This window comes from Vigna umbellata, chromosome 3 (assembly GCF_029865625.1).
Source record: "Vigna umbellata cultivar VRB3 chromosome 3, Vumbellata_1.0, whole genome shotgun sequence".
NCBI classification, from domain to species: domain Eukaryota; kingdom Viridiplantae; phylum Streptophyta; class Magnoliopsida; order Fabales; family Fabaceae; genus Vigna; species Vigna umbellata.
The window spans coordinates 57,005,107-57,019,736 of NC_142167.1; the positions used below are offsets into that span (position 1 = coordinate 57,005,107).

Sequence of the window (14,630 nt, forward strand, 5' to 3'; positions counted from 1 at the left end):
TTATTGTTAATTTGTTTGTAATATATTTATCTTGTATGATTTCTGTGTTGAATGTATTTTATGATGTTGATATGAAATTATGAATCTGAACATGATATGAGTTTTATGAGGAGATTTTGTAATAGTATGACATGAGTTGAGGAAAATGAGCATGATATGAGTCTCATGGAGAGATTCTATATTGGTATGGTATTAGTGTATATGTTGATGTTGAGGGTCCTGTTGTTGGTGGTTATCCTAAAACTCTAATAATCTTCCAGTATCAATTAGAGAAGGATGTGTTATGTGGTGAGAGTAGTAGGAGGTCCTAGTCTATGTTTATAGACATTAATGGATTAACCTTGTGGGTGATATGATATATTATATTTGGCCAAAAAATTTTGTTGTTGAAATCACCACAAGTGCATGACCACCCGAGACTTCCATCAACATTATATCCGGATAATAGAGTCTAGAATGATAATTGCATTTTACATGAATTTATGGTGAATGTATTACGTATAGCAATAGTGTAATGTTTTTCTTTGAATGTTGCATGGTAGCTCACCCTTACTTGTTTGTTTGTGCCGGAAAAATCTTATTTTTGCGATGATCGTATAATGTTTTTGTTATACGGGAGCAGATGAGGGAACGACGTCTGAACCAATTCAAGTGAAGGAGGAAGCAGCAGAAAAATGAAGAATATTTTAAGAAAAAAAAAATAAAACATAAATAAAATTAAGAGTGTTTTATTTATGTGTGAAATTATAATGTATTTCTAGTGTGAACTATGTTACTCCTAAATGGAGGATTGTAATATTGTACGATGTTTTCTTTATTAATGAAATAAATTTGGGTGTGAGATGTTTTATATTTTGGGGTGTTACATTTAGTGGTATCAGAGCAGTTCGTCCTTAGAACTTGCGGGTTGTGTGCCTTTCCGTGAAGAGTTGAGTATAAATGACATGAATTGTCATGTCTTTCGAAGTTTAAAACATAGAATGAGTGCAACCGACTTAAGGTTTTAAGAATAGAAAAGCATCTTGATAAAGAGAAATGAGGGTGCACACTCATGACTTTATCAAAGAGGAATTTCCTTTCTTAATTCTGAAGGTTTGAGGTAAGAAAGAGTTAGAGTTTTAGTGTTGTTTCCTGTAGTAATTCATGTCTTGTTCTTGCCTTTGTGGTGGTGTAATGTGCTCTATAATAGTAGAGGAATGCAGATTCAAGGACAACTTGAGTTGTATACCTTTATTAGAATTAGTTTAAGCCTTTGAGACAAATTCTTGCCTCGAAGATAAGGTGTTAGAAGACTAAAAATTTAGGCTTTAAAGGAAGGGTAAAGATGTTGGTGTTTAGAAGTAATGTTTTAAGAAGTTTTCCAGAACCAAATCAGGAGATTAGATATCTTACGAAGAGTTGAGTTCAAAGGCTAGATTAAGAGAAGCTCTGGATAAGCATGAATGTAGCAAGGTTTGAGAAATCAGTTTCGTTTACTATATCAGTAACATTAAAAGTCATAAGAGAAGGAAGTGTTGGTGAGAAACGGAGTGGCATTGTGTGAGATTGGTAACATGGATCGATGTATCAGTAATGGTTGGAATCTCAATAAGATAGTGGTTAAAAAAAAAATAAATAAATAAATAAGTAGAAGAAGAAGATTTTGAGAAGCAGTCAGATAAGGCATAGAGTATAGAAGAAATGAAGTATTTTAAGATCTTAATCTAAGTGAATAATTGTCATTCTTTCATAGATTTAAGGCGTGATCATAAGAGAGGTTTGGTAGTTTCAATTCGATTTTAGGTGGTTATAGTTTTAAGAAGTGTTGAGTTTAAGGAAAACAAACGATTATATATATCAGAAGTTGATCAAGTTAAAAATGGGTTTAACGAAGATAAGTGGTGAAGAAAAGACAAATCTTTATGGTGTATGAATCCTTGGTTGGTGTTGTGAAGTAGGTATTAGAATTTTCACATGATATTATCTTGGATTATTAGTCTGTGTGTAATTTACATATATTATGTCTAGTATAGGGTTGTTGTAGTACCGTTCAGTTAGGTGCTGATTTAGTACTGTTTGGTTTGTTACCGTTCGGTCAAATGATTATTGGGAATCGTTCGGTCAAGTGTTGAGTTATTACCGTTTGTTCAAATGATTATTAGGTTCCATTCGATTAAACTCGTTTTAAGATGGTCAGTTTTAGGAAATTAATTTTCTTAGATAAAATTCATCAAACAGTGGGTATGCGTAAAATGTAAAAAGTATAGAGAGCAAGAAAATTCAACACAGAATTTTTATCCTGGTTCGATTCAAAAGAATCTACATCCAGTTGATAATCACAATAAAGAGTGATTAACGTTTTCACTAAATTTTTTAAAGATTTACAATAGAGTGAATAAAAAGAATGATAAAAACTCTCCTTCGGCAAACGAACCAGAACAGCACAGATTAAAATCTTCCTTCGATAGACGAACCGGTAGTTGACCGTCTTGACAACTCAAAGAGAACCGCTCCGATTTTCCACACACTGTATTCTTAAAAAGCTCATAGCTATTTCCTTAGAGTTTTAGAAGAACCTTATATAGCCAACTATTCTGAAATCACAGAGATAAATTATAACTGTCATAGATAAACGATTAACCATTACCCCGAAGATGGTCTTACCCTTGTAATAAATAAAATCTATCTTACACTACTTAAACAAATTAATGCTACTAGATAAAAAAAAAAAAAAAAAAAAAAAAAAAAAAACGACAGATCTGACTTACCTTACCGTGAATCAAGAGAAAGAAAAAATGATAGTTAGTTAGTTTACGTTAGATTTAATTAATAATACTAATAATACTACTACTACTAATAATAAAGATGTTCTAGAGTCGATCAGAAGTGATCGTTAATTATTACACTCCAACAAAAATAAAATAAAATAAAATCATAAAGACTATTCATCGGTAGAAGGCGGTCGTAAGGAAAGCCCCGTGGAAGGAGCTTTGATGCGAAACGGCATGGGTGGAGTAACTTTCTCTTCTTCTTCATGTATAGCGGGGATGGGAAAGAGATCTAGGAGCCTTGGAGCCTGTGGAATTACCCATGAAGGATCTTCGGTAGTGAAAAAAAAAAAATTATAATAATAATAATAGTAGTAGTCAGAGATAAATAAAGAAAATTAGAAAAAAAAAAAAAATTTACCATACATAAACGGCGGAAGGAGGGCATATGAAGGTTCAGATGTACCAGGGACGTTTTGCGGCAAGCGTCGATGTTTCACCCGATTTCCATGGTTTTGAAACCAACAATAGACGCTATATTCTCCAACTTCTCCGTACTCCTTGAGTCGTCCTGTAATCTCGCGAATTTGATCTCGACTAGGATTAATGATCCCATGATTGAAGATGTTCAGCAAGATTCCAACTTGTTCCGGGGTAGATCGCCATCGTTTATGAACTGTCTTGGCTTCCATATCCATTTTCTAAGTTTTTGGTGCATAAAGTAAAGTAAAAGTAAAAAGATTTATTACAGTGAAGTCAGGTTCCAATTTAAGTTAAGTTTTTCATTTTGCTTCTTCTTGTTAGTTCAATTTTCATTGTCCAATTTTTGAAGTCTCAATGTCCAAAAATAGATCTGTTTCACGGTCCTCGCAAATGTTCCTAAACGGATCTACGTTCGTGTCCATTTTGTGCATACATATAAAGTTTTTTTTTTCTAAAGTTTCATTTTTATGGGGTACGTGGCGTTGTTCTACCCGATTGTCTCTGCCATACCTTCAAACGAAGGGAGATTAACGTCTGGTTTCCAGCCGATATACCCTTATCTTTGTTAAGACAGTGTATTCTTAGTTTTAGTTAATAAAAAATGAAAAATAGTAGAAGAAGAAAGCAAGTAAAGGAGCAGAAGTAATATAACGAGCGGAAAGTAAAGAAGAGAGTAGAATATAATTGCGAGTAATAAAAGCTCAGAAAAGAAAAAGTGCATGAAAGGAAGCAAGAAGAAGAAAGGAAAGAAAAGAAGCAAGAAGTAAAGAAGAAGGAGAAGCTGGGTGAAGGAAAGGAAAAGATAAGAGAAAAGAAGTACTTACTCGAGGCGGAGCAAAGCCCTGGAACATAAAGATTGAAGCTTGCCGAAAGGCTCTCCGATCTATCACACTCAGTCGTTCTAATCCCACAAGCTCTCACACTCAGAACTCTCAGCGCTCAGATCTCACTCACACCCAGAGGATCGCTCGAAAGCTCTCTCACTTAGAAGACCTCACACTCTCTCACACACTCAAAAATCGCAACGCCTCAAAGTGTCGCTCAACGCGGTTCGCTCCTCCTTATATAGCCAAAATCTCACTGTGCCCACAGTTCCGGTCAGGCATACCGGAGGCTTCAATAGTATCGGTTAAAAAAAAATAATAATAATAAATAAATGGTAGTAGTATCTAATCTTTTCTGCATTTTGGAAGTATAAAATATTCAAATTAGAAAGGATCTTCTAGTAAAATAATTTAACCATTTGGTATAGAAGGTCATATGATAAAATGGTTTGGAGAAATATCAACTTAGTCAGAGTGGTTTGGAATAGGAAAACAGGTGACTATACATGGGAATTAGAAGATGATGTAAAACATTCTTATCCCCATCTTTTTTTGTGAAGTGTCGAATTTTCGAGGTCGAAAATTTTTGTTGTTGGGGAGAATGTAAGACCCATGAAAAAAAAATATTTAAATTTAGGTTTAATAGCCAATTTAGTCCCCACTTTGGTTGAAAAATCTCAATTTAGTCCCTCGTTATAAAAGTGTTTTACATTAGTCCTAACTTTTAAAATAGTGGGTCAGATTGGTCCCTTTCGTTAAATATAAGTTAACGAAATTAATGGATGATGATGTGACACAGCTTAAAGCTGATGTGTTAGATTGGTCCCTCGTTAGCTTTAAGTTGTGTCACATCATCATCCATTAATTTTGTTAACTTATATTTAACAGAAAGGACCAATCTGACCCACTATTTTAAAAGTTAGGACTAATTCAAAACACTTTTATAACGAGGGACTAAATTGAGATTTTTCAACCAAAGTGAGGATTAAATTGGCTATTAAACCTTAAATTTAATAAATAGTTATTTTTTATTTTTATTTTTATTTTTATAAAGTTAATAAAAGTATGGTAAAAAAAAAATTAAAATTTATGATAGGCAACAATAATAATAATTTCAAAGGAAGGAGTTTAAAAATTTGAGAATTTATTTTAAAAGTTAAAAAAAAAAAATGAATGAATAGTAAATAGTAAATAGTGAATAGTGAATAGTGAATAGTGAATAGTTAAAAAAAAAATATTAAAATAAATTGTGGAAGAGGACACTCCACGTAGAATCAATTATTCAGAGATAAGAATGGTGAATAAAAAATAATTTTTGAATAGTAAAAATGAATAGTAAAAGTGAATAGTAAAAATGAATAGTAAAAATGAATAGTAAAATTTTTTGGCTATAAATAGCCAAGGGGGGGAGGATGAAGATTTGCACCAAAATTCTAGGGAAATTGTGAGAGGAGAGAGTTGGAGGAAATTCTAGTTGAAGAGGGGAAATTCTGGAAGTTTCTGGAGAACGGTTTGAGAAGAGGAACCTAAGTCTGGAATAGAGGTAAGGGGAGTTACATTTTGTTTGGTATGATTTTGAGTATTGTATATGTTGCTTTTGGTTGATCTTAAATCTTGAGTGTGAAGTATTTTGTTTCTGTATGATTTTGAATTTTTGATGAGAACATGCTTTTGTGCTTAGATCCAAGTGTGATAGTTGTAAAATGTGATGTTGATTATGTTATGCATATGTATGCTATTAATTGCCTATGGATGGATTAGAAGTTGTCTAACCGGCTCTGCCAGATTCAACTTCTTGTTTCCCCATACTTTATATTGTTTTCCTTTTTCGTTTTTATTTTTGGAAGGATTAGAAGTTGTCTAACCGGCTCTGCCAGATTCAACTTCTTATTTCCCCAAACCTGTTATTATTCTTATTATTTAATTACGTTGTATTCTTGGAAGGATGAGAAGTTGTCTAACCGGCTCTGCCAGATTCAACTTCTTGTTTCCCCATACTTTATATTGTTTTCCTTATTCGTTTTTATTTTTGGAAGGATTAGAAGTTGTCTAACCGGCTCTGCCAGATTCAACTTCTTATTTCCCCAAACCTGTCATTATTCTTATTATTTAATTACGTTGTATTCTTGGAAGGATGAGAAGTTGTCTAACCGGCTCTGCCAGATTCAACTTCTTGTTTCCCCAAGAGTTTTTATTAAGTTTATTTTAATGATTGTCAAACATTTGATTCTTCTCCGTTGACTATTTATAGTAAGATTTTATTATTGTTAATTTGTTTGTAATATATTTATCTTGTATGATTTCTGTGTTGAATGTATTTTATGATGTTGATATGAAATTATGAATCTGAACATGATATGAGTTTTATGAGGAGATTTTGTAATAGTATGACATGAGTTGAGGAAAATGAGCATGATATGAGTCTCATGGAGAGATTCTATATTGGTATGGTATTAGTGTATATGTTGATGTTGAGGGTCCTGTTGTTGGTGGTTATCCTAAAACTCTAATAATCTTCCAGTATCAATTAGAGAAGGATGTGTTATGTGGTGAGAGTAGTAGGAGGTCCTAGTCTATGTTTATAGACATTAATGGATTAACCTTGTGGGTGATATGATATATTATATTTGGCCAAAAAATTTTGTTGTTGAAATCACCACAAGTGCATGACCACCCGAGACTTCCATCAACATTATATCCGGATAATAGAGTCTAGAATGATAATTGCATTTTACATGAATTTATGGTGAATGTATTACGTATAGCAATAGTGTAATGTTTTTCTTTGAATGTTGCATGGTAGCTCACCCTTACTTGTTTGTTTGTGCCGGAAAAATCTTATTTTTGCGATGATCGTATAATGTTTTTGTTATACGGGAGCAGATGAGGGAACGACGTCTGAACCAATTCAAGTGAAGGAGGAAGCAGCAGAAAAATGAAGAATATTTTAAGAAAAAAAAAATAAAACATAAATAAAATTAAGAGTGTTTTATTTATGTGTGAAATTATAATGTATTTCTAGTGTGAACTATGTTACTCCTAAATGGAGGATTGTAATATTGTACGATGTTTTCTTTATTAATGAAATAAATTTGGGTGTGAGATGTTTTATATTTTGGGGTGTTACAAAATTGGCTGGATATATTATATTTTAATTTTTTTTTTTATAAGTTTGTAATTGTCAGACCTCATTAAAACGCACCCAAATACCCCTCTGCACGGACGCCAGGTGTCAAACAACGAGGATCAGAAATCAGATAGTGGAATGCAGGTGTCAGCAAAAGAGCGGACGCTTTTTTTGACGTGGGAAGAAAACTAATTTTTCTGAAACTTCCGTCTCACTCTCTTCTACATGCGCCCTTTTTCCCAAAACTCTGAACTTCTCATTTCTCCTTCTTCTCACTAAAAACTCCCCCTTCTCTTTACCAAAACTCACTCTTTCTCTACACCGATCTCCATTCAGGCATCGTAGGAGCACTTCCGGCGTCCCAAGCTTTAGTTTGATCCGATTGGTTTCATATTCTGAACGGGTAAGTTTTTCTTCTCTTTAAACGTTCGTTCTTGTAAACATGCAAACCAAGTTCTGGTTGCATGGGTCCTTAGTTTAATTCTGAACGAGTTTGGTCTGTTGTTTTATTTTGGTTCGAAGAGTCGTTGAGCGTTGGGGGTAGAAAGGATCTTAGTTCGGCGAGCTGAGTTTTAGTCTGAAGGACGTACGTTCACGCTCTTAGGTAAGGGAAGCTTATTTAATTTAATTTGTATGCTATTGTACTGTATGAACATTCGTTAGTTGACTGAATGAATTGGATGCATGATGATTGATATGTTTGTAGTACATGAACGTTCGTTTATTTAATAAGTAGAAATGAAATATGACTGAGTTATGTTATGATGTATGAAATATAAGATATCTCTATGTTTGAAGGGTATGAAATATGAATGTATAAAGTGTGAAACTATATGTAATAAATGAGTTGGAATATAAATGATCCTCATATGATTTCCCATATGAAAGTATACGTTCGTTACTGAACGGTCCTTGACCGTTCGGTTTTATAGTGAATTTGGTTAGTAATGGATTCTTTCATTTGGGAAGAATCCTAGTTGAGGACGAGCGTCTACACTTCGAATTACTGTGCTTGAGCGTTCGGCCAAGCATAGTTCTGTCTTGATATTCTGCTATGAAATATTTTAGTTATTCCTAAATACTACTTCAATAGTACCTTGGCATAATTATCAAGTTTCTTTTATATAAGTTAGTGGCACCTGGTCTTATACCAAGTGTTCGTCATAAGCAAGTGTTGGTCTTACACCAGGCATTCGTTCTATCTCTTTAAGCTAAATTTCCTTATATGAGCGTTCGTTCAAGCCCTCTAGGGTTCGCTCACTATAGTGTTCAGTCTTTGACTGTCACTTGGAATCTTGATACTAAACTCAATTAAACTAAGTATTCACAAACGTTCGGTGTCGTCATATGAGACATTTTAGGTATTATCTTAGTGCCTTGAAATATTCTTATTCATATGTTTCACTCTGGAGTCCTTGTTCTTGGTCTGGTATTTTAATGTTCAAATGGAGTTCTCAAGAGTCGGTTTATCTAATTGGCTCAACGTTGAAATCGACGTTCGTTCATTCGTTTCTTGGAATATATTATTGTGCACGCTATCTTTCTTAAAACCGATGTCAACCTTTGGTCTTAATCCATTCTCAAATTTGAAGATATCTCTGTCTCGCTCTATGTGTTCGGCCTAGTTTTGAGTTCGGGTTGAACGTTCGTTATTTGGAATCCTCATGAATCTTTGTACGAGGTGATTAAATGAGATGTTTATTAATAAAAGATGAAGAAAATGTAATATGGAAATGTTGTTGATTATGGACGAGCGTTCCGGGGAGGAACGACTCATGTATGAATATTGCAATTTGTAAAGTATGACTGTGGTAATGCTAAGCTGTCTATTCATCCTGATGTTCCGTGAGTACTCGTCCTCATGTAGAGGGGGTAGGTCATGTGTGGGAACGGCGGGAGGTCCTAGTCCTTAGGGGTACTTTGGACAGATAGGACTAACCTCGGGTGGCAACTGATGAGAGTTTTCCAGTTACTACACCACCCGGGTGCACGAACGTCGTAGCTACACAGATTTCATACAGTCCGGACGGTCAGTCTAGTATATTAGACTTGTGTGAACGAACTCTGATTTATTTTGTTTGAATGATTTTGTGAAATGTACGATATGCATGAATTAAATTACATAAGCTTACCCTGTGTTTCCTGTCGTGTCTTGTTTTGTACGTTCGTCTTGTCGTTGCAATGATCATCTCTGTGGATGTGAGCAGAAGGGCACGCACTGTTGGAAGATACGCTGGAAGAAGAAAATTTGGTAGAAGTTGAAGTTAAGACCGAACCTTAGGACGTTCGGTCAGTAGAGTAGTTTTTGAAATAAGGCGGTCTGTCGCCACTTTCTCATCTTTGTATGAATGACCGTTCGGAATTTGACTTTTGTAAACCGTTCGGTCAGACTCGTACTTATGTATTGTGTAAATATAGTAACTCTTTCTGCAAGGTCGTTCGGCCGAGACCGTACGTTCTTGTATAGTGTAAGACTGGTCTGTTATATTATTAAATGTAATTATTCGATTATATGGTTCATTACTGTATATTTGGAATGTTACAGTATAACATTCCTTGACCGTTTTCATAAATTTTTAAGATTATGTCATACTTTCGATTCTGATAGATAATAATAAATATAATAATAATAAAACTTAATTAAGATATTTTTAATTTATGTTTTTTTTCATAAATATTAATCTTTTATCTTCTTTTTCATAAATGTTTAAGATTTTGTCATAATCTTGACGGTGACAAATAACAATAAAAATATTTTAGATAAGTGCTTTTTAGTTTTTTTTTTCATTGAATAATTAAAAATTTTAAATTTTCTAATTTAGTAGTCTCTATGGTTTAGTTTTTTAGAGATGTGGTTGTTGTTTTGTGTAGTAATGTTATTCAATCATGTAAGATTTTGTAACTAATAAATATGATATTATCGCTAATATAAAGTCATAAACGAGTTTTATTATATTAATTAAAAACATGGTGAACATCAAGATAATTAGGTTATCCGGATGTATCTATATTTATTAAAGAATTGTTACACAAATTGATATAGTGATGAAGTAAAATTATTTAATAAAATAATAAGTACATTGTTCAAATAATAAAAATAACTTAATTGAAAAATATAAAATTGAAATATTTATTTAATAAAAAATTTTAACAAAGACTCAGTAAAAAATATTTATATTTATGAATATTTTAAAATTTAAATAAATCTAATAAAAAATATTTTATCAAACGAAAAATATAAAATTATTCATTTGAATATTATACAAATTATTATTTATGGTAACCTGTTAATTTGGATACGAGTAATTATTTAAAAAAATTTTGTTTATCCAATATTTCGTTGATCTTTATATAATATATATTGATAACAAAAAAATATATTTTTATTTTTTTGTTTCTATGAAGTTGGTCCTTGTACTATACTTCTTTGTTTAAGATTAGTTACCATGAGGTGTTATTAATAAAATAATTTTACAGAATTTATGATATAATTTTAGTATCTATTTTACATGTTCACCATCATTATTTTTTTTTCTAAAATCTAGATTAAACATTATAAGATCTAAATTAATTATCTATCTTACTTTTATTGATTCTGGATAAAATAATATAACTAATAGAGAATTTAATAAAGATAAAAAGATAAGATAAAATCAGGATTAAGTAATAAAATAATACTAAATATTTTATCCAAATCTTTACCGACGAAATTTTATGTCTAACATTATTATTATTATTATTAATTACTTTATGATAAATACATCAAGGAACATTCCTGGCAAGATATGTGAACAAAATAACATGAATATTATATTTATATTTGGATTTTTCTACTTATAAAACATCATTTTTAACTAATTAAAAATTATTTTGTATCATCCCAAAAATATAGTTTTAAACTATAATTAAGGGTCCTTACATTTATAACACTACAAAAAATTAGATTTTTACCGGGGGTTATTTTTTCCGTTTCCGGCGGTTTTAGCCCCCGGAAAATATGTTACCCGCGGTTAGGAAAACCGTTGGGAAAACCTGCGTCGTTAAGTAATTACCGGCGGTTTTTTAAAAAACCGCCGCAATTAGCGGGGGTTTTGAAAAACCGCCGGTAGTAGTGGGGGTTTTACTAAAACCGCCGGTAATAGTGGGGGTTTTACTAAAACCGCCGGTAGTAGTGGGGGTTTTACTAAAACCGCCGGTAATAGTGGAGGTTTTACTAAAACCGCCGGAAATAACCGGGGTTAAGCAAAACCGCCGGTACTTTTGAGGGTTTCTCAAAACCGCCGGAAATGTAAATAATTTAATTTTTTTTATTATTCAAATTACTTGATTATCATTAATAAACCAAAATTAAATAATATGAAACCAAAAATTAAATGTAAACATTAAATATAAACCAAAATATTATTATATAAATTGTAAACATTAGAAATACAATTAATGTTTCTTAAAAATTAAAATTAACATGTTATGAATAATAATTATAGTTTCTTCATTATTTCCATCATTTGGTACTTCTTCATTTTATCCATCATTTGATATGCTTCCTTTTTCAAATACCTACAATATAAAACAATAATTAGTTAATAATATTTTAAAAAAATTATTAGACAAATTAAAAACAATAACATATGCAAATATCAATTATATTAGAGTATTTCATACCTTTAGCCAAAACTGAAATGCCAAAAGCGCCATATTCATATATTTCCCTGCCCTTAAAATCCCCAAGTTACTCATGCAAGACGTGTAACACATGTCTACAAGCTAAATTAAAAAAAAAACAATCATAATAACTCACTTTTTAAAGTTTAAACAAGCAGGGCCCTTATTATTAAATCTCATTAAATTTTTAAATTAAAGTAATTTAATACATGATGATTACCAATATATGTTTACAATGAGACATTTTTTGAAAAAAAAAATTATTGCAAAATTGTTATTATTCAATTATAAATTTTCAAAGCAATTCTAAAACATGTGTAATCATTCTAAAATGACAGAATAAAATACACACAAAATAAGAAACAAGAAAAAAACATTGAAGCATAAAAGCATAAATCAAATAACTCTAAAGGTTAATAGTTCAGATGACCAGCTGATGTAGTAGTAGTACTTGAGCGAAAATCAATCCTAAATATAATGCTATTCAGAATATAATAGCAGAGTTTCAGTTTTCTTTTCTCCCTAGTCTAGACCCCATTCAAACATATTCTGTTATGCTCTTATTTGTCAACTACATCTTCTAAAAACCTCAGCCCAATACCATCACATTTCATAGAGATCAGTGCTCAACCATGTCACCAGTTATCAGATCAGGCATCAACACAAAATTCCACGGTCACTATTACAAACATAATTCTACATCTTACCTTTGTCCGGTTTTGAGGGCACTTTTCATCTTTAGGAGGCAATGGTTCTATTGCAGCCCTTTCAAGTAGCAGTAAAACATAATCCACCAGTACAAACATGTCTTTCTCAACATGAACAATTGGTGCTGGTATTTCTTCAGCATCCAGCCATTTCACTTTAGCTTTTTGGTTTTTAGTCTGGCCTTCAAGAGCCTTCAATCCACTATGCAAGGAGTCCATTACCAAAGTAGAAGTGACCTCTTTCTCAATTAAGAAATGCTTTACAACTACTTTCAAAATTATATCTGTCTTCTCCCTAGACATGTGGCGCTTAGAAGTCTGGTCAATTTTCCCCCAAAAAGAAAAGAAGCTGCATGCATTTTAATATTTGATCAGAACAAAATACGACACCAGAACCCAAACGTCTGAGATACGTGGGAATTGATGATAATACATAATATCAAATAGGAAAACAATATGCCTTCCAATAAAAAGAAATTATCAAATCATATTTAATTTCAAATAGGATGTAAAACATACATTTCAAGATACACATGAAATAGACATACTGCCTGAAGTAAGCTATAATACATCAAAACCACAATAACCTATTTCATTTGACAATGACATTCATTCCTCTTCTGTATCTTTTTTACAATATGGCTAACATTTTTTTTACTTTCCAGATTGAACGGGAATTAAATCAAATTTTTCAGTACAAGTGTTAAACTATTTATTGATCTGCAAGTGTGAAAAAGAATAAAAATCATCCATCCAAATAATTACAGTAGCAAATTACAGTAGAAAATACTTACCTCGTGAAGCTCTAAAAGTTGATCTCTGATATATTACACACGCTCACGAACCTCAAGACGTGAATCTCTGGTCTATAAAACAAAAACTACTAAGATACAGATCTCTATGTAAGGTCCACACTGGAATAAGTAATTGAATTCAAATATGAAAATAAGGAAGCATTCCTTAAGAATCTAAGTTATTTTGTGCATTATAACAAGAAGATGCTTGTTCTGTTTCTAGATAGTATTTAATCTATTCATTTTGAAAAATGACCTTTAATCGTGTATGCTTCTAAATTTTGTACCAAAATATCAAACTTCTTGAACTTATATTTCTGTTTCACGCTTCTAATTCTCTCTCTGTTGGCTCTGCTCTGAAATCAATGTTTTTCAAAACTGGACTTCCTGATGTCTTTCTCTTGAATCAGGATTATAGAAATTGCGATTCAATACGAGCTTACGTTCCCAGTACCTAACATACCTAACATACCTAACATAGAAAGAAAAACAAGAACTCTAAAACATATATGCATTCCAACCAAGATCATACATCACAACATGCTCAATATAACACAAAAATCAATCAATTTAACCATAACGATTTACATGATATTATAACCACTAAATTTGAATGGAATGAGGTTTCCCAATTTCTAGGGTTTTGGAAAGAGGATAGGACGATGGAAAAGAGAATTTAGATGAGGCTAAGGGGACGAGAGAATTAGGAATTGCAGAAGGAGAGAACTTAACTGTGACGGACGAAGCTCATGCAACAATGGCGGACAATGAATGAAGTGTCAGGCGAAGGACGCGACTCAGGCGAAGGACGCGACTCAGTCGGACGATGAGAACTCAGGCCAGTGTAGTGAACGACAAAGAACGGTGTCAAACAGCAGCTTTACGGTGAACCATGAGGAAGAGGCGTGCCAAAGTGTATATGAGATTAGAGAAATTAGGAAGAAGAAAATGTGCGCGGGAAAGGCCAAATTAGGGGGAAAAAACAATTATTTTGCTCTTTCCAGCTCTTCCTTCCCAAAGGGCCGAATCTTTTTTTTTTTTAAAAAATTCATAACTTAACTGTGGTTTTTATAAAAACTGCCTGAACTTGTTGGAGGTTTTCAAAACCGCCAAAAATAAACCTCCCTTAAAATACATTATTTTGGTAGTGTAATAAAATAGAATAGTTATAGGAATAAAATTTAATTTACAGTTAACATGAAATAACCATAAATTTCAAACTTTGAAGAAACCTATACTGCTACTATTACCAGTACAAACCGAACGTTCATACAAGCATCGTATTA

At 32.3% G+C, this 14,630-nt stretch overlaps 1 protein-coding gene across 5 annotated transcripts; it reads right to left on the reverse strand.

Annotated features, from left to right (window-relative positions):
- Window positions 1-11,570: 11,570 nt before the first annotated feature.
- On the reverse strand, window positions 11,571-14,379 carry LOC148203072 (TNF receptor-associated factor homolog 1b-like). 5 transcript variants are annotated; one of them, XM_088108713.1, is made up of 5 exons: window positions 14,077-14,379; window positions 13,345-13,411; window positions 12,551-12,899; window positions 11,844-11,945; window positions 11,571-11,738 (listed from the first exon to the last, which is right to left on the reverse strand). In XM_088108713.1, exons 3-5 carry the CDS (start codon window positions 12,851-12,853, stop codon window positions 11,703-11,705), a joined length of 441 nt encoding a protein of 146 aa, XP_087964839.1. In that variant the 5' UTR covers window positions 12,854-12,899; window positions 13,345-13,411; window positions 14,077-14,379; the 3' UTR covers window positions 11,571-11,702. The 5 variants fall into 5 exon arrangements, with proteins under 5 accessions (XP_087964839.1, XP_087964838.1, XP_087964840.1 ...); XM_088108712.1 differs by having other exon boundaries at window positions 13,345-13,416; XM_088108714.1 differs by having other exon boundaries at window positions 13,345-13,430.
- Window positions 14,380-14,630: the final 251 nt, after the last annotated feature.